Here is a 21,347-nt window from a genome sequence, read left to right as displayed (position 1 = left end):
TAGCCAAAGGACTAGACTTAGCCTACTAAATGTGTTTGAAAAACCAGCAAGTTTGTTTAATAATACTAAGCTAGTATGTTTAACAATACTAAGCTAGTTTGTGTAGCTTAGTATTGATACTGAAAGTGTAATTGAGTTGAGAATTTGTTCACATTAATAGAAGCAATCATGCATGCTGCACTTCAAGCAGCAAGTCACTTAAGCAAGCATTTGCTGTAAACTATGATTTTCTTTAACCCATGTGCAAACAAAAATAGTGGTTCATTCTATCCTGATGCAATTCTCCTCTGCTTGCTGTGCTGTAAGCCATTCAGTAGCATCAGTTTTCAATTTTGTGTTAAAGCTGTAGTCAGGATTAAAAAAAATAATTAAATATTCCATATGATCTGTATGGTTCATAAATATTATGAAATTGCTTTTTGAAATTGAAGCTGTTAAAATGCTACATTGGTTTCATTTAAATGTTCTGGGAGCATTTAAGGCGGGCTATCACTCTTTGGATCTTGCTGGTACAAAAGCATTTCAGAATTGGTCTGACTTGATATACCTATATGGTAAAAAAAAAAAAAGTCTGTTCTGTAAAATAAAACATGAAATATGGTATTGTTAAGTAGAACTCCTGCTAGCTAGCAGCCAGTGCTTTTCGCAGTTTCAAGTGGTATTTCAGGTGAGCTGTAAACTGTTACGAAGAACTTCGCTTTAAAATAAGTAGTAGTCAACAAGTTATAATTGAAGTTCTGTTACTGTTGCATAACTACTGTAATCTTATCCCACCCACATATCATGGGTGGAACTGCAGTTAGAGAACACTAAAATTAAAAAAATTGAGGAGGGGGAGGAAAGGAGGGATCTTAAAATTTTGACAAGTTTTAATAATAATTGAAAGCTTCACTAATTAAATAACTACTTATACCCTGTATGTTTGTATATACTCCGAGAGATGTTGCTGTTGATCTCAAGATATATCTTCCAATCTATGCAATCATCCCTCTCAGCACCTATAGTCCTATTTAGATGCACACACCGGCATTAGCTCTCACGCCGTATCCACCTATGGAAGTTGGGGGTAATGAAACCAGCTTAGAACATACAGTTAGAACTGCTAATTAAAGGCACCACGAAGGGTGGGAGTAAAAAGCTTACTGTGATGCGTTTATCACTTTTCTCCTGAGTTTATCAGCTATGGGTGTTTTAGGTATTGTTTTTTTTGGGGTGCAAAATTTGTTTCTGCAGTGAAAGCAGTCCTAGAATTTGCGACAAGATTTAAGATAATATTCAATGTTTATGAACGTATGGAAGTGAAACATAGTGGCACTAATTAAATAAATAAAACATAATCCTGCTGCAGTTACCCTATCTCCAACCCCCAAATGTCATCAGTGCCAAAAGTAAGAGAAGAAAGTAAACTGTCAAATAGGATTTAAAATACTGAAGTTGGGTAACAGCAGCACTGGAATACAGGCAGTTTATAAAATGTTGTGCAACTTTAAAAAATAAAAATACCCTTCAAGTATTTAGAAGCAGAATCTGGTGTATCTGTTGATGACTTCCTCAAACTGTAATAGAACCATAGAAAACTATCAGGAAACCATGCGTGACAAGGTTTCAAAGTATAATAAAATTAATAAAGTAATGTAATAAAATTAATGTAATAAAATTAATAAAGAAAAAAATTAAAAATTGCAATAAACAGTCTAGCTTGCCATTTTTAAGTGACAATTTTCTCTTCAGCTTTAAATAGCTTTGCTGCAGATTGTCCTGATTATTCTTTTCTGGTGCTTCTTGGTCTTGTTTTCAATGGGAGTTTTGTTTGCAGGATGCTGACAGACTTCTTTTCTTTCTAAATAAAGAAGAATTGCAAGTCTTACAAGTTTTGTCTGTACCTAACCTTTTTTTTCAGGCTTTTCACTTGCACAGTATTTTTTTATAAACTCGTGTTATTAAAGCTATCAAAGTATGTTGTCTGTAACCCAATTTTTAGGTAGTGTAGAGGATGAGGGTTGTTTAACTTCAGTGTTTCTTTTTTAAAAGAAATTGACTGTCTTCTCTGGAGAATCTTTAGTATGCTGAAGAGATTTAACACACGAGAGTCTGACAATTTCGGTGATTTTGAACAGCTTTCATAAGCTATTGTTTGGATATTTAGGAAAAAAATATAGTATCTTATATTGAATGTGGTGATTCAACTGCATTTTATAGAATAAAGTAGCACAGCAAAACCAATATATTTGCTATGGAACAGCGAATGCTTCCCTGCACTCTTATCTGTAATGTAAGAAGATAGTTCATGCTACCGGTATTTTTTTCTCCTTTAATTTTAAAAGACTATAAGAATTTTTTGACTTATCAGTTTACCAAAAGTGACTACTTAAATTGTTTTTAAATTTTATTCTTCTCTCAGTAAATATGGTGTTTTTTAAAAATTATTTTTATTTTTTAACAGTATTTCAGTCTGTCAAGAAAGAAGATAGTTTACTATACCAGTTTTGACCAGAGGAAACGAGCAAATGCAGCTTTTTTAATAGGTGCATATGCCGTAAGTACTAATTATTGCATGGATACTTCTAACCTTCCTTAAGAGACATCTCTTTTGTGTAAAATAGCATCTCAAGGGATGTTCCCCTAGGGAGGTAGACAGATTTGTCATTTGGTTCTTCTATAAGCAATCTTTGAAAATTCTGCTGTATGAGTTCTAGAGAGGCCTTTTCTTTGTCACTTAACTCCATTTACAGTACAGGGAGTGGCTTTGGAACATACTGGGGGGGAGGGAGCACGTAGTATGTGTACCATGATGTGACTGTATATATACTCCATAGCAGGTATCCGGTGGCTCATCACACATGAGAGAAGGTAGCTTATGTGTACAATAAGGTAAACTAGTGTGCCACAACTGCATGCACGTTTAACCCTAGCTTAGCCTGTGTTAAGCTGCTTATAGCTCTTAATTGCTAGCATAGGCAAGTGGTCTGCATCTGCATATGATACTCTGCTGTCAAAGACTAGTAGATACTGTAAATATATTCCAATTATTAGAAGATACTCTGTACCAAGAGTAAATCTTTACTAATACAGTGCTACCAATGCAAAAAAGTATCCATTAACTATAAACAACTTATATGCAGCATAGTCACTTTCTAATTTATCTCAATTTAGTGTGACACTGGAAAACAGTTTGCACAAATATATCTATTACTTCAACATTTCATCCCAAAATTGTCTATATGTGTGTGTATTCCTCCAATGGAAGTTCAATCATATTCTTCTATAGTGATTGATAATAATGCCAATAAATTCATAAAATTAATTTTTCTAAAAAATTATTTATGAGCTGTCTAATAATCTGATTTTTTTTTAAACTACAGAAGCTTAACTTCTGTAATCCAAGCATATTAATTTGGGAAATAACATTGGAGCATTTTACCTCTAGATGCTATATTCACTTACATGCATTAGTTGTACACTCGTGAGCTACATGGTAGGGAAGTTTCTGATCTGAAGGAATCTAGTCATGATCTTCAATGAAAGAACAGTTTGTAGTTGACAACTTGACCATATTGTTTGATGATGAATTATTTTATTCAAGGGCTTTTGCATTTGTGTCTTGTCCTCAATTACATAAGCTTTTTGAGACAGAAAGTTCCACAACTTTGAACTCTACCAATGTGTGAAAGTTAATTGAGAAAGCTTGCTTTATTTTTCCTGGTGCTAAAATATTAAGTGTAAAATGAAACGTGGAAAATAGTGGATCATGTTTTAGGAATGGGTTTCCATTAATTATTATGCAACTTAGACTGTTCACTTAAACAGCTTCTTAGACAAGTTGAACTGAAACACTCTAATAGCTATTAAAATATTTTAGTAAGAGTCATGAGTTTGAGAGAGCTTAAAACTTGATTCACAACAACTTACCTGTTTGTAAATTACATCTCAGAATGATTCATTTTCTAAATTTTAATTTTTGTAATGGATTTTCAATGTATTTGGTTTATCATGTCCAGTTGCTAAATTCATGTCCTTGCTCTGAAGAATTCTGCAAGGATTACTTTTTGTCATAAAACTAAGATAAAGGTTAAAACAAACAAACAAAAATAAAACACATTTAAAACAGGAATAGAAGAACGTGAAGATTTTGCTCATCTTACAGAGAAGTTCAGGATTTCTCCTAAATTGCTGGGACTACTACACAGGATGTTCTGTGAAGTCAGAAAGGACTACAAGAACTCCCCACTTGTCATCAAAGAACGCATTCTTAGTGAAATCATGAAGGAGGGTGCATATTCTCATGTCTAATAATGTATGGATGAGTTGAGGGGTGGAGCGGGGGACGGAAGCCACTTTGCATAGTGTTAAGGTATTCATTGTTTCTCTTCTGGTTGGGGGAAAAAAAAAAAGACCCCTACTTGTTTGTGTTCTCCAGTATGTTTGAGTTCCCTGTGGGAGAAGAATAGGACTAATACTCAGGACTCTATATCCCTAGAGCTGGCAAGTAGTAGGCATCTTGCAATTCTTCTAAGATCAGAACTTGATTAGTGGACCAAAATCTGACTTCTGAGTAGTCTTGGTGAAACACAATACTTACTGTGACAAGCTCTGAAAAGAGATCCACTAAGCTCTTTTTCCTTTTCCTTGTAGACAGCAGATGGGCTGGTCATATTGCTTTCTCATGATTACTATAAGTGTGTATTTTGGTATCAATAGCTTTTATTAGAATTATGTAATGCTAGTGTAAGGGAAAAGCTGTTGAGTTTTTCGGGTCTTAAGTGTTATCAAAGCAAGTGAGACTGAGTAATAGTGAACTATTAAGGCAAGTTCAATCACTTGCCTGCAGGAATTTTTTTCATAATTTAAGAATATAAATTAGATTTCTGAGCCCAACCTGCAGCTTTATGGGTTCATTCTCTATTAATCTAAGCATATCCCAGTACTGCTCAAGTCAGTAATCTCTCCCTTGGAAGGTCGGCCAGTACAAAGGCTTTTCAGCTATTGCACCATGTACAGTTTCTTTGCAGTTTCAAACAACACCTCAAATTGCTTTACATTTGCTTCACAGAATTCTTGTGATATCTCAACAGCAATAGAATAGATCTGTTCCATACACTTTTAATTTGAAAATGTATGTTGGGGGTGTGAGCAAGATGAAACCAAATTGTATTTGTAATTATAGTGGATGAATGTTAAGGTGGACTTGCAAAATACCCTTTTTGTTTCATAAGCTTTTTGGAACATACATTAAATATTTTCTTGGCAGTGTGCATGTGGCCAGTATTGCTACACATAATGTGTCTAGCAGGAATATGTCCCAACTGTGAAGAGCTTTTTCTTCAATCACATGATTATTCAGGAAGTTCAGAACATAAGAATGGACATGTCAAAGGGGAAAGAAATGCTATAAAACTTGTAATATTTCGGTCTGTTTTTTATGGGTAGCAGTGCCCCATGATGTGAGTTAGAGAAGTGATGTGGTGGGAACAGGGGATGAACCTATTGTAAAGTAATTCTTGAAGAGAATTAAAAGTGACTTTACAGGGGGAAAAACACAAAACAACTATTATTATTTTGCATTGATCTTTTGAAAGTATATTAGTTTATGTAGAGGGTTTTGTCCCAGAGTTATACTAGTAGTTCAAAGTAGTGAAATCAGCGATAGCTGGACAACAAGGATGAACTTGGACCTTCTTTTCACTGCATCACCACAGTTTTTCAGACTAAAGCAAAACAGTTTTTTTTCCCCTTTTCGGTCTGCCTTGTACATGCTTGAGTAAGAAAAGCAAGAAAATCTACGTACCATTTTGATATCTTACAGAATACTGAGAATTCTGTTACCTTGATACAACTCTAGGCATAAAACAACTTGCAAAGATTCTGGGAGTGACCACCGCTTAATTCTGTTCTAATGTGCTTAATTTGTATTCAGCAGTAAAATGTGCACAGAATGAAGGAGTAGCCATGTAGGTGCTGTCTATAAGGTGAGTTGGATAGTAATGGATAGGAAAACTGTGCTGCTGTGTTTACAAAACATTTGCACATGCAAAATGTGTCACTCCAAACTGGCTGAGGTATCTATAAATAATGCACATAACACAAATTCCAAGCTGGTTTTATTTTAGGAGCAGTTTTACTGCACAAATAGGATTTGAAGTGCAATGAGGTGTTGTCTTCTGATTTCTTACTGTGATGTTTCTGGTTTCTTACTATGATGTTAAGCCAGTGGAACTGCTGGCCTTCAATGATATCAGAATAAGCCTTGGTTTAGTGTGCTGTGTTAACTATAAGCTGGTCTCATAGTAACAGGTTCAGCTTGCTGAATTGGACATCTTGTTTGCTAATGGGTAGTTTGATACCTACAATTAGGAATCAGAAAATGTGCATGTATAAAAAGTTTCAAGTATATATTCACGTATATATTGATGGAGAAATTTTTCCTTTGTCAGCTGTTACCATAGTACTTCTTTTGAATCATCTGAAGTTGGGTAGAGTACTCCTAGTATAGATGCCTGTTTTTCATCTTAACACAATGCTGGATCTGTCTTAAAATGTCCCAGTTGCAGCACTGCATGATTTAAAAAAAAAAGAAAAGGGAGGGGGAATGGACAGGTAACACAACAGAAATCCCAGTTTATTTTGGTTTCTGTTGATTTCTGAAACTTTTGTGTTATGTTGGTTTGTCTTCTCTGGTCTGCAGATGGCCTATGAGCTGGTTGTAAAGGAGTGTGGTATATATTTGGAAGAGTAGTGGTTTGAGGGTAGCATATAAATGGTTAATGACTTCTCAGGATCAGGGCTGGTTATTTTTTTTCCCCTCTCCATCTTCATTCTCTTCTCTCCCCTGCTTTAGGTAATATACTTAAAGAAAACACCAGAAGAAGTGTATAAGACACTGTTGTCTGGAACTAATCCACCATATCTTCCATTTAGGTATGTGAACATGAAAAATGGGTATAACTTTTGCTTTTGGAATTTGCTAAAGATACTTTTTTTTCAGATTCCTCTCCCTTCCCAGAAAATGGTTTCATGTCTGATACAGACATTATTTCAAAATGACTGATGTACAGAAAAAGAAATGACTTCTGGTGGAATCGCTCGGTGTTGGAATAATGAAACTATTTAGATTGATTTTAGTTTTAAGATAGCCAGTCTTGCAAACTTTCAGGTTTAGAAAATACTTGTTAGCATGTTTGTGATTTAGCAATTAAAACTTTTCTTTATGATATATCATGATTTACTATTTGGAAGTCATTCTTACCTTTTATACTACTTAATACCTAACCAGCTAGACTTATGTGCATGAAAGTTTTTGTTTTGTTATATTTTCTGCTTTACAGAATAACTATAGAAGTTCAAATTAAGCTATTTGGCCTTTCTGTTTTCAATGAACAGCTAACTTTAATAATCTGCCTATATTCTCTGTAGCAAGGTAGTATTGAGGCCTAGATCTGAGGACTTTTAGCTATTATGGCTATCTAAAAGACTTCCAGATTTTTTTTGTCATGTGAACCATGAAATGTCATTGTGCTTTAGAAATAAAAATACCTCATGCTATTATGCAAATACAGGTGATGTCTCATAGGACAACTGCAAGATGGTCAAGATCCACTTTTCCAGGGGAGTCAGCAATTAGCAAGTAGTACTCACTGTCAGCTGATGCATTTGTAAATGTGGACCTACCTTGTCTTTATCAAAAGCTTCATTTGATTCTACAGCTACTCAGCAAAGGAATATCTGTTTATCTCTAGCAGTTTGTACAGGGTAATAGATTTAGGGATGATAGATTTATATGTCAACACCAGTTTAACTATAAAATCTTAAGCCAATGAATACATTTTAAAGAACAGTATCAAATCAGTGATTGCTTTTCTCAGCAGAGAGTTTATAGATGCATCTGATCGTTGATAGCTATGCAAGGTTATTGATATCTTTTAAGCTAATTTTAAAAAATACTTCATAAAATGCATAAAAAGATTACCTCTTATAAACATGTCAGTGTGTTTTTGTTTGACATCTACAAATTCTATATAAAATACAGGAATGATGACTTAAGTTAGTGTATAGTTTTTTACACCTTTTACATGTGTTGTCATCTGATGCTCTGCTAATCTAAAATAGTTGGCATCGGTCCCTCCATTTACAGAAGGTTCAGCTATTACAATATTACTCCAAGAAGTTCTTTGGAGCAAACTATATTATTCTGAGCACAGAAACAGTGTCAGTTTTTTCTTTTGTCCCCTTATTTTGGGGAAAGCAACAAGTAAAAATCTTCACTGCAACATTTCCCTTCCTTCTGGGGATTACTGTGTAGCATTTAAAGGGAGTCTAGAAGATTGATTCTCCCTTTCATATCTAATAGTGTTGTCTCAGTGGTTCAACTTTGGCAGGAGTTTAAGAACAATTGAATAGTATTTCTTTCATATAAGAGTTTTTAATAATTAAACCAACGTAATTTTTTCAGAATCTTGAGCTTATCGAAACCTTGCTTAAAAAGCAAATTGTATGTAGTAGAGTGAGACGCAAAACTTTTTCAGTAATGTAGAATGTGTGTAATCTCAGAATAGCTTTATTTTGTTTACCTATTTCAAAAACTTTACCATTCAGAATTATAAGAAATTGCTATGTCTTTAGGTTCCTTCCCCACTTCTTCCCCTGCCACAGTAAAAATTAAGGTATTATTTGTACTGACAAAGCAGAAAGCTTAGTTATCAAATCCTGAAATTGTAAAATGGAAAATTGAGGAGGATTTTTTTTTCCCGGAACTTGTTTGTTCAAACTGAAGGCTATAGACCTTTGCCTTGTAACCAATCCCTTAGAATGATACATGTAGTAATAATTTATTAAAATGCTGTTTCTCCTTTACTGGTGGGGAGTAGTGAGAATAATGTGACTTTTTTGAGGCTGGCAGGAACCGCAATAATAAACTCAATGGCACAGAATAATTTTGTTAAATCATTATTTAATTTTAATAATGAAGTTAACACAATTGTGTTGTTAATAATTAATACTGAAATTAATAGATATGCATTCAGAACAAATCTTCTGAGTCTGAATTCACGAGATTCTATTCCAAAATAGAATAGGGATCAGGAAATGAGAGTTCGTAAAAAAAAAAAAAAAAAAAAAAATGTAAGAAACAGCAAGATTTTATAAAGATAGCTTTGTCGTGCATAAAAAGACGGTTCCATGTTACCCAGTGGAGATAATACTAACTGAATACACTGAAGAAGTCAATGTCTGGCAAACAGACTACTCAGTTTTTGCAGTCTGAATTGTCAAAATTTATTGCAGAAGAGTAATCCATTCATTCAGTTTGCCAGCTTCAGGAGAAGAGAGCAGTAAATGTCGTCAGTCTTCTGATGCTTAACTCTTCTGCAGGTTGCTGGTAGATAAATGATGGTGTCAAACTTCTTTAAAGTAATAGATGCTATCCATAGTTCCAAACCTGTCTTCCAAATCTGTCCAGAGTGTTGTGTATGGATTGTTGTAACCCATTTGTGAGAATTCATGGATTTTGTGAAGATAGGCTTCTGGGACATAGTCTCACTGTAAAAGAAATGTAAAATCTTTTTCCTTTTCTAAAGGAAAAAAAGTATTATTTCCTATCTACATGAGGACAGAGGTACTTTTTTATCTTGCCCTTTATTACCTTTCTCTTCATCTTCTCCAGAGCTAACACTGAAAAACATAAAACATGCAGCAGGCATGTGCTGCAAGTGAAAAGATCTTTTGTAAATAAAGTCAGTATGCATAAAATAATGTTGTTTTTCACATCAGTCATCTAGCTAGATGTGAAAACATTTTTAACCACTGTAGTAATAGAATGCTAAATTTAATTATACATAAACCAGAAAGAAGAGGGTATATCAGTACATCAGGTGTAAACCTAGGCAAACAACCTCAAGAATGTACAACAGAGAAGTCTTTAAAATTGCTAGCTATACTTTAATAGACTTAGATTTACCCTGCACTCTGCTGATACACAGGTTCTCTAAGCAGTAGTTTGCTATCAGGTTGTTGCTTCTAAGATAGGCTGTATGCCAATGTCCTAAAGTTTTCTTAAGCTTTTCTTAAAGTTTTCTTTTAACTGTGTTAATTTTGGCAAACATGGCTAATTCAGACATTATTATCCTAATCCATGACTCTTGGTAGAACAAAATACCTCTTGTTCCATATTCAGAGGAAATCTGTAGCCTAACTTAAATTGATCATTAAAGTTGAAATCGTTCTGTACTGTTGATTTTTCTATAGGCAGGAAGGGCAAATGTTCTAATTTCCATTGATGCTCTTAAGCTTCTTAGAACTTATTTGTCACTGTTGTGACTTTTCACTGCATTATTTTACTTCATCCCAACCACATTCAAATGAAGAAGTATATTCTAGAATGGAAGAAATTTAATCAGGTGATCTCCCTTGAGATTACTCTTGCAGCTAATACCAGTCAAAAGAAATCTCAATATGTGTGGAATGGCTATGTTAGTAAACTGCTTACTGAAGAAGTAAACTTTTTTTCTTTAAGCTCCAGAGTTAATGTGTATGTAGCTTTTTAGTGTGTATAAAATAGGTCTTAATTCCACTTTTCAGTTCTTACATTCGGTTGCTTTTGCTATTCGTATAACATGTTGGTTAAAAGTAAAGCTTTTGGGGGGGGGGTATGGATTTCCTGATTTTTTTTTGTTTGTTTTCCTTTCTTCTTCTTCTTCTGGTGGATTTTCTGTAGTTTGTTTGATAATTATTTTTGTTTTGTTTTAACACAGCACTTAAGCTATTTTCAAGGATAGAAGGGAGTCAATCTTCTTGAGCCAGGGCCTTGCTCTCCAGAGGGAATATGGAGTTCTGAGCTTTTGGAAGAAAGCTTTTATACGCTAGTAGACATAAGCATCTATATTTCTTTAGCATTCTTTCTTAATTTGGTGTCAGGCTGAAAAGCACTTAAGTTTCTTTTGGTGCTGCTTTAGACTATGTAAGGTCTTGGCACTGGATTAGAGCCTAAGAAGATTCAGTTACCTGTGTGGTATAGTTTATCTTGCTGGTAAAGAAAACTGTGTAATCTAGCCGTACAGGAGGTGAGAAAAAGAAGACTGAGGAGATGAACTGAAGGAGTCTGATAAGATAGGAGGCTAAGTTAGAAATGAGGAGTCAAAGTTAGGGAGGAGGTATTTGGGATTTGAATTTGTAGGAAGAGGCTGGAATAGATGTATAAGGAGCTTAAGAATTGCTGGGGTTGAGAGAAGGGCAAGTAGATCTGATGAGGGCCTGCAATGGGTCAATCTATATCAGATGGGAGCAGGGAAGAAATAATTTATTCCTTCTTCCCTGGCTTTCCAAGGCCGTTGAGATGATTTTCTTCCACTTGTGTGTTGCAAGACATTGAGGCATCTCTAGTGCAAAATACAGCATGATACAGACGCTCAAGCAAATTAACCTGTTCTGTCACTGGAAGCATTAATGCCATGTCAGGCACTATATCTGGTTGTCATCAGGCTATGCTGTGAAAAAACAAGTTAGTGCTATGAGGAAGTTCACCCTCCCTCCATATAGTTAGCATTTTAAAAAGGGCTAAAATGACTTTATCAAATGACAATGAAAAATGTAACCCGAATGTCTTGTGCTTTTCCTCCTATTCTAAGGTTTAGGAAGGAAATAATTGGGGATATTACTCACAGGTATTCAGTACTTACTGTCTTGAATTTAATTTTTTTCAAGCCTGGAACTTAGATATTATATAACTTCTGTAGTACAGGTTATCTCTGTTTGAATAGTTTCAAGTGTAAGAGTTTATCGGTGTGTAGTGATGAAAGGTTCAGTGTTACAGCTAGATTATTTAACAAGTTTGTTAATTTGATATCTGAAGTGTCTTCTATTTGGGAAAAAAACAACAGACAACTTTCAATAGATAGAAGGAAGCTCTGCAAGACTGTCAGATTCTTCACAGAGTCCTGACGTGTGTTTACATGAAAAGATCACCAGCGAACTGATCTACTTTCATCTAGCTCAGTGACCTCAGAAGGCCTTAATCGGCTTAGATCTTCAGCTGGGTATTTCATTTGAAGACAGCTTCAGTGAATATTGTTCAGGGGTGGAAGGAAATCAGTATACCCCGCTTACAAGTTCTATGGAAATTATTTTATTTTTGTAATGGAAATAACAAATATAGAGCAGGAGGATTAGACACTGCTGTATTTGAGAAACTTTCATCTTATTTTTGGCTGACTCACTGTCACTTGGTGATGCTCTAGTCTCCTGAAGATCTTGTGCTGTATCTTCTTGCTTCCTCTTAAGAAAACAGTACTAACACCATTTGAAACCATCATAAATAAGAGTTTCCTATTATAAAACTGCTTTGGATTTTCAACTTGAACTGCTCTGTATTGACTTCAATACAAAGAGAAAAAAACAAATGTATTTTAATTTAGTTGTGTTAAATCTCTAGATATTACATGAATTTCAGAGCTAGAGTTTAGGTTTTATTTCTTTATTTGCAAGTGCTAGGGAAACAACTTATTTTGTTATTGACAGCATTTAGAGGTTTGGTAAAGTAGAAAGCATTATGCAGTATTGAGGTCAGCTCCGATAACTGAAATTGGATGTGGGATTTGCAGCTCTGTAATGCCAGCTCAGATTTATGCTACATCTGTATGTCAGAAATATTCACACTTTTTCTGATTTTGATAACCAAATAGTTATCAGGTAATCGTTGCTAAAGCACTGTTTGAAAATGAAGCTGGTTATGCATTTAGCCATAAAAGATTAAAAGAATGCTGGAATGAAACACATGATCAACAACAGAAAACAGCGCCCACACTGTAATACCATGCAGGAGACGTCTGTGTATGATCTTTTCGTTTCACATCAAATAACAGAAATCTTCCTTTTCTCTGTGTTTTCTTTAACGTAGACTTAACAGTTAAAAAAACAAACAAAAATTGTAAATCCAAATAGCTCTTTTTCCATCAGCAAAAAGCAAAATGTTTTTGCATATGCATAAGTAGTCCCAGTAACTTAAAAATGACTACGGTCTTAAATGTAAGCACGTGCATTAGTTTCCTGTAGACTAGTAGACAAAAGAGAAGAATAAGTTTAAGTAGGAAGAATGTATGGAATTTTAGTTTCATATGAATTACTATGTTTCTTTGAAGCTAATAGAAGATTTTTCTTCTGTACATTAGTTTTCAGCATACAGAGTCCTCATGGATTATACATAATTTCTGCCAGATCAATCCTTTTCATTTAATACCTGTAGATAGTTTAGCTTAAAATTCTGAAACGGAGAACAGAGAAGTTTCAGAAAGGGGGAGTGCATCTAGATTTAATTCTAAACAGGCAGTTGTACTTCTGGAAGCTAGAAATATAGACGTTTTTTCCTAGCTTTACCCTGAAAAAGGAATGGGAGGCCTAAAATAAAAATTGTTATGGTGTTAAGGACAAAAATAGATTTTGTTCCATTTTACTTGTTTTCCAAATTATTATAGAAGTAACTTTTGATTTCTTTTTTGTTACCAGAAGATACTTGAGGGAGATATTATGGCAAAGTCTCATATAATATACTCTGTATTTGCCACAGTGCATCAAACATCATGCTTTCCCTTGAAGCATTAGATGATAGTAAGCCACTGCTTCCAGGTGTTATGTCAGTACCATGCTGCACTGCCATTCATAGCTACTGTTTGTTTGTTTCATTACATTTTAGTAATTAGTGTTTTATCACGTTCATTAGTGTTTCATCACTGTCTACCACAAAAGATAGATGAGGGTGTGAGTTTTTTAGATGCAAGCTCAGTGTGCACAACTTCTAGCAATAGCTGTCTGTGGGAACTGTAGCTAAGAAAACTCTATAGCTGAAATTGTGATAGGCTTACCTCGTGTGTCTTGGTCAAGTTCTAGGTCCTCCTTCCCTCTCCATCATACCACTTCTTATTAATTGTGTTGCTTTTTTTCTGCAGTATTTTATGTACTATTGGTTGAAGTAGTTATAAACAGATACAAAATCATATTTTTGTTACAGCAAAATAACCTAATACGGGACATCTGTTACAATCATGTTTTCTATTCATATTTCTCTAAATAATTAGTTTTGTGGTTTGCATTGTTTTAGGTTTTGTTGTTTCTGTCAACTCTTTCATGAAACTGTTATAGCTTTTAAAGATTTTTCTGTTATGTACATGTTCCCATTTGGTCCTAAAGATTTTTTTTCTCAGAAGACCTTTTTCTTTTCTGAAAAGCTTATGACAAAAAGATCTTCAACTTTTCTCTGTAGAAAAATATATTGTCTTTTAGGTTTATCGTTTACTGCTTTGATATAATCTGTTTATTTAATGAAAATACTCTATGGCTTTACATTTTGAAAAAACTTCTTTGCTAGATTTGAATATTGAAGATGTATTCACACTTGGAAATTCCCATTCTAAAACATTGCGTTAAGTATTTCTTTTTGTAATCTAATAACTTGAAAGATTTTCTGGAGTAAACTGTAATATGAAACTACCAAATTTGTAGCTTTTAATTTTCCTAAATCAACTGTGTTTTCTGTGAACATTGCTTGCTTAAAACTGCTGTAATTCTGCTCTTAAAGAATGTGTGAGAGTATTTTACTCTTTAAGCACTTGAGATTGAAGGACCGTATTGATACTACAAATTTCATACTATATATAGCAAGTAGATTCTCAAAAAAACCAAAACCAGTCAGTGAAAGATTGAAATTTTGAATAAATTATTAAAGATGTATCTGGCTGAAACCTAGTATTTTGTTATTCTCACAAATTGCAGTTCTTAACATTTGTGATAAGATAGCTTAGAGCAAAACTAAAAAAGATTTCTTAAATGACTGATTAAGAAGTCACTGTTAAAATGCAGACTGGTCTGAAGCAAAGTTTGAGAAGTACTTTTTCTTTTTTCCACAAAACACGTTGCTGTTATTTTTTATGTTGGTGTCTTACTTCTTGAATGTTTTGCTTTTTGCCATTCTGTCATCTTTAAAAGAGGAATTGTTGTTTTCAGAGTGGCAGAATCAAGGTCACGTAATTTTCAATTTTGTATCTATTCCATGTGGGTACCTGACAAAAACATGCACGTAACATAATTTACAGTATCAACTGTATTTACACTGAGCTACATCCTTGGTAAGGGTGTGCTTTAGCATGAAAGAGCTGGTAAAGGAATGTCGTCTTGGAACTTTAATACAGAGTTCTCAGAGGGGATTGAATAGCTTGAATATATTTTATTGTGTGCTGTCTTTCCCTAAGTTCTAAAATAATAATGTTTATATTTAATTTGTTAAATCTATAGGGATGCTTCATTTGGGAACTGCACATACAATCTCACAATCTTGGACTGCTTACAGGGAATAAATAAGGTAATCATGGTTTTCCTTAGCAAAACAGGTTTAAGTTGTCTTTTAAAAAAGTGAAGTAAAACACTCTTAAAATACATTAGAAGAAAATCTGGTTTCAAAGCAAGATGCATGTCGATGAGTAGCGTGCTGTCATGAAGTCTAAGTTACTGAGAACTGTGTTTGAGTAGTGACAAGGGAAGAAGGGAAAAGAAGGTTATGTTTCTGCTTGGTTAGCCTTTGATAACTTTCTGTAGCTCACTTTATGAATTAGAATGTGCAAACATCCCAGGCCCCATCTCAGGGTGGGGTTGCAGGTAATGCACTAGATCTGCTAACAAATCATTTATAAACATAAGTTGATAAAATCAAGGTACTTCGGTATTCTGTGATTTAATCTAAGCACTGTTTTTTGCATTTTTTTTTTTTGTGGATACTTAACTCCATTTCAGTGTTTGACACCTATTCTTTCCAGAATTGTTTAAAAAGAATGAAAACTAGTGTTTCTTACTAGTGTTATGGCGTGTCATTTAAAAAAGTTTGTCAACTTGCTTGTTAAAGCTCTGCCTTGCATGTGCTGTGGTTTCAAAATATGTATAATTATCAATGTAAAAATTATGAATTTATCAAAAATAATTTGAAAAGCATAATTTAAATTGTTAAATTTGTGGTTATGGTCCTGGGGAAAATTAATCTTCAGTGCTGCTTTTTAAAATGTTATTTTACGTTTTAATTGTCAACTTGGTGTTACAGTATATACTTGATACTGTAAGCAAAGATCAAATTTTGTTCATCCAATTTCCCAGTGATCTTGATGAGAGGAACAGGTTATATAAATGGTTCTGTACTGACACTTTATAGACTATTTGTAATTCTTAAAAGTATGGCAAAACAAGTGTTTCTTAAAAATTGAAAAAAGGACAGATCAAGCTTAATATTTTTAGTTCTGTGGGGGTGGGAAAGGAGCTGTCAGTTAACAGTCAGACTCTTAATTTTTGTGGCTTTCTACAGATCCTGAAATTCTATGAAGCAGTCAGTATGATTTATCTACAACAAACACGTCAAAAGGACTCTGAAAACCATTTTTTCCTCTTCTGTTCCCATAAAATTTATTGAATCTTTGTCCAATTCACCTACAGAAATAAAGCCGCTTTGAGCAGAAACTGTATGGCTAAATCTAAAGTAAAATCTTAGTCTATTTGAGTAAATTTCATTACTTTGTTGCATATATTACATGCACATAATCCAGGGGGCCTACAAACTCTGGAGTGTAGCCATCTAGCCATGCTTCAATGAATTACATTTTTCTAGATCTGCCATTCAAAGAAACCTCTCCGTATCTTAGGTTTCATGACAACATTGTCTATTTAAATAAACTATTTTAGTTTTGCCTAAAAAGAAAGAAAAATATTTGTAGCAAAACGTGGTGAACATGATTGTTTTCTAAAGCTTAGATATATGGTCTTTTGTTAACACACCTTAATCATAGAATGTTGTGCAATGTCTATACTTTCCAGAATGTGTTAGATTCAGTATAAATATATGCTGCAGAAATGTATTTCTCCAATTCTTTGGAATAAATTTGTGGTATCGATAGCTTATTCATAAAATTGTTTTTAATATTCTGTCATATACAAATCTGTAGTACAAAATTGAGTTATTAAATAATAGTACAGGAATCAAATACAAAACTTAATTTCTTTCAATCATGTAATAAATCGTGTCTACCATAGTCTTGTTAACTTCATTCTATCAATGGAATACATTGAGAGAAGTATTAACAAAAAATCACAAAATACAGGTTATACACAGTAATTGTATCTGTATAAGATTTTTGCCTGGGTATTAGGGTAATAAAATCAGAGTGTCATATTAAATACAGAAAGCAATAAACTTTTTGTGTGCATTTTGGTCATAAAATATAGAATGTTAAATATATTCAGCACAGAAATTATCAAATGACTATATGACGAAAAGGGAATTACTTTTTGTCATCTGCCTTAAAGAAGAAAAACACAGGAGCGTGTGGAGACTCAGTTTTAAGATTTAAGTGAGATGCAACAAACTTATGTCACATCATAATGTCTTTGAAGGGGAAATAATGAACCTGATGTTTTTGGACATCGTTAAAGTTTTTGTTGTCTGTGTTGTTAATCTGTGCAAAATTGAATGTTGTCTTAACGTAGAGACTTCAGCAAGCCAAAAGCACAAACATTTAGTGATTTAGTTTTAATTTTTAAGAACAGCATTACAAAATGAGATTATAAATCATACTTAAGAATGAACTGACACATTGTTGCCTTTTAGGCCTTACAGCATGGATTTTTTGACTTTAAGACATTTGATGTGGATGAATATGAACACTATGAGGTTTGTACATTTAATGAGTTTAAAGTGTCTGGTTTGCCTTAAAATAAGTTAGAATACCTAGTATCCCACAAGTTTAAAATATATTGGAAAAACATTTTAATTCAAGTAAAACTCAGTCTTTGTATGTACGGTAAGTACATGAAACCACAACCCAGTTCCCTTGGTTAGGTAATCGTTGGAAGCCTACAGATATCTGAAACTGTATTCTGTCTGAACAATATGCAAGATGAATATCATTACAATGCGAGGCACTGAAATTGCAAGAAATCTGTTTTCTCATAGCCTTCCTGGCTTCTGGGACTGCTTTCATGCTTTCCCATTCTTCTTCCAGGATATGACTCCAAGTCTCTCAGATGACCCACATAATCTGTTTTCTTTCAACACCTGTGGAACAGCTTCTTGAGATGCTATTAGTCCTAGGTATATGATAAATTTTTGTATAGCCATATAGATTAAGCACATTCTGAGGTCACTTTTTTGTATCAGTGCATTATGTGGGGATTCTAGTAATTAAAATACATCTAAAAGATTTCCCTAATGAAGTCCCAGAAAGCTAAAATGTCATTCAATTTTCTGCCACTTGTCTTACAAGTGAAGAATAGATGCTCTGGGTGGCTCTGGATTCCTTCAGGACTTTATTCTGTAATTTAAAATGTAAGCTGTGTAAGTTCTTCTCATCCCTATCTTCTAGTAGTAGACAGTCATCTCAAGCAATATTGCTGCAGAGAATCTTTGAAATATGCTCTTGCTGCACCTGTGAGCTGTGCTGTGTCCAGAGGAAATTCCAGGCCCAAAGTGTATATCCAGATTAGTTGGGTGTTTTTGTCTAATATTTTCACTCAAAAGAAGGAAGAGGGTTTTTAATGAAGACTGACAAACAATGTAGTTGTATTGGAAGTTATTTTTGGAGCTGTCTATAGTTCTTGCTATTGCATGGGTTAGGGAGAAAGATTTATAGACTAGAGGTGTACTAAATGTTTGAATATATATTCAACTCTCTTCTTAGAGTTCAGAACATTAGCGTAGCTTGAGAAATTAGTGTAGCCTTTGATGAACTACTTAGTTTTAGCTTAATCTGTGTATAACAGTAAAATTTTGTTCTAAAAACGAATGGTGGGTGGAAACTCTTAGGAATGTGTATACGTAGTATACAATGAGCTGCCTGAAAAGTATTAGAACAATTGACTAAAGCTGTATACAAAACAGCCCTATTATCTCGTTTAATGCTTAACATCGTTTTACATTTCTGTGAAATGTATGCATGTCTGAATGAATCCTGCTTGCTGTCTGAGTTTGTGAGAACTTGGAATCCTCTTTAATTTTTTTGTCCAGTCTTTGTGTGTCTTCTATTTTATGTATGGTGGTCAGCTTTGTATTTTAGATATGTATACTGTGCTGTATTTCTAGAACTTTAAATGTTCCATCTTTTTGCTATGTTAGATCTTCAGATGTGTAGTTGTGTGGAGAAAAGTTGCATAAGATTTAAAAGGAACAGGCTAATGGAAATTCAGTTTCATCTATAAAGATGAACTATAGAGTTCTTCCATCTTACTACACTATCAAGGCAGCTAATTCCCCTTTTGTTAATCAAGTTCTCAATTTGCCACAGTGATATTTGCATATAGTGTTGAATATATATATATATAGTTCAGAGTGGTTAAAATTTAAATTATTCACAAAAAGCTGTGTGCTACAAAGAATTAATTCATAAATAAAACTGGTAATGCAAATATAAAAACAATTCAGATTGATTGAACAGAATCCCTTTATTAAAGGGAGTAGAGGTGCCATGATATTGAGATTGCAGTCTGGAATAGAAATTTGTGTGTTGCGAGGAGCGATCCTGACTTGGCAGAAAGAATCATTTCACTAGCCCTTACGCAAGCTTGTTAACTTACTGGAGTTTTTGCTGTCTGAGGATATTTAGAGCAAGCCTAATGGGGTTACCTAAGCAAACAGTTGGTGAATTGATTACAGTAATGCCCATTATCAGAACCTTTCACTCATTAAGATGTTTTGATGAGCTGAGAGCAAAAAACACAAGCTTCATAATGCAGTTGAACTGAATGCCATGTCCTTAAAAGTCATGCTGACAATAATTGCATTGCCAAATGAGGAATGGGCAGTCTTCATTTAAAAAAAAAAAAGGCATTCTTCAGTTTGATCAATAAAAGAATTCACAGAACCTTTCTGAAGTTTTCATTTAAAAATGAAAAGCAATTTTTGCGAAGAGATGCAAAACCTCAGTTTATTTTTTATTTTTTATTTTGATCTATATTTTGCTTCTATGATTGCTAGCTCATTAGAGCTATGCCAATGTGTGAATCTCAGTTTCTAGAGAGAAAGGATAATTGCTTTTGAAGGCTAATTGTTCTTTTTAATTTGGTTTCCATGAATTGGCTTTTTAGTGCCTACTTCCCAGTGCCTTACAGGGAAGCATTTTTCCGTATGTCCTGGTTCCAGAGCCCTGTACGGGACAAATACCTTAAATATAGGATCTGCATTTATTTGAAAAACTTCAGCAAAATTTTTCGTGGCTATGTTTTATTAAAAGATTTCTGAGAAACAGCTTATGTTTAGTTCCTATTTAGCTTATAAATATAGGACAAACTTAGATTTGAAGTGTTTTAATGCAGCAAGAACATAGTAAAAAAACCATAAGGAATAAACTAATTGTTTAAACTTGTATCTAGAGATATTACAATGTTTTTCTTTCTTGCAATTTTTTCTAGCGAGTAGAAAATGGTGACTTCAACTGGATTGTTCCAGGAAAATTTCTGGCATTTAGTGGACCGCACCCAAAAAGCAAACTTGAAAATGGTATGGTTCAGGGTTTTAAAGTGTATATTTTAGTGCTATTCTTTGAACTTTTTTGTAGCATGTTACTCATATGTAGTAAATGAGCAAAAGATCATAGATGTTTATAGATTGTCTTCAGAAATAATCATGCAGTGAAGATTTTGTATGCAGTCATAGAACTTAATTTCAAAGGTCTCTTCTAACAGTCAGTGATTTTGATTCAGAGAAAAATGCCAGAAAAACTCAGGTACTTTAGTTATCTTCTGGAAAGTGACACCTGATAGGATAAGTATGCAGAATTAAAGGTGAGTTGCATATAGTAAAGGAAGACTGTATTAAGGGTTTTGTAACAAAGGCAAGGAAAGTCTTTAAAAGAAGCTTGTCTTTCCTACTTGGGATAATGGAAGGAACATATGTAATTCTAATGAACATATGGAATATAAAAGAGAAACTTGACTGACAAAGAGATTTGGTCCAGCTAAAAGGAAAGTCAGTCACATTTCTTGCTTAATTTCACCTCATTCCTTGTGCCATGCTATTTTGTTTCTAAGAGCGTGTTTTCTGAATATCTACCTCTTCACTAGTGCGCTCTCATGTTTACTCTAATTGCACAATGTGTCCACTGAAGATTTAATCAAAATCTAGGGAGATAATATTTTGGTTGGTTTGGATTTTCCCCTAGTCACCGTTAGAGTCACTTCTTGCAGAACATCTTCAAAAATGATCTAAATTATTCTGTAGAATCTGGAAAACTTATGTTTTTAACATGCATATAACTGAAATACTATTAAATGAACACTAATGCTTATGATCCAGTTATGAGAGTAAGTACACATTACAAAGCTACATTTTTCTCATTATGCTG

General features: G+C 33.9%; 1 protein-coding gene across 8 annotated transcripts in view; it reads left to right on the top strand.

Annotated features, from left to right (window-relative positions):
- The window catches only part of CDC14A (cell division cycle 14A), a 56,073-nt gene that overhangs the window by 14,685 nt on the left and 20,041 nt on the right, over positions 1 to 21,347 (top strand). For 6 of the 8 annotated variants that reach the window (XM_083846381.1, XM_083846384.1, XM_083846379.1 and 3 more), the window contains 5 exons: positions 2,444 to 2,536; positions 6,836 to 6,915; positions 15,271 to 15,337; positions 17,621 to 17,683; positions 20,416 to 20,503. In XM_083846381.1, coding sequence (XP_083702507.1) covers positions 2,444 to 2,536; positions 6,836 to 6,915; positions 15,271 to 15,337; positions 17,621 to 17,683; positions 20,416 to 20,503 — 391 coding nt within the window. The remainder of the gene's footprint in view (positions 1 to 2,443; positions 2,537 to 6,835; positions 6,916 to 15,270; positions 15,338 to 17,620; positions 17,684 to 20,415; positions 20,504 to 21,347) is intronic. The other 2 variants (XM_083846382.1, XM_083846380.1) reach the window with 1 other exon arrangement.

This window comes from Anser anser (genome assembly GCF_964211835.1).
Source record: "Anser anser genome assembly, chromosome: 8".
NCBI classification, from domain to species: domain Eukaryota; kingdom Metazoa; phylum Chordata; class Aves; order Anseriformes; family Anatidae; genus Anser; species Anser anser.
This window is presented reverse-complemented; position numbering and strand designations above follow the sequence as displayed.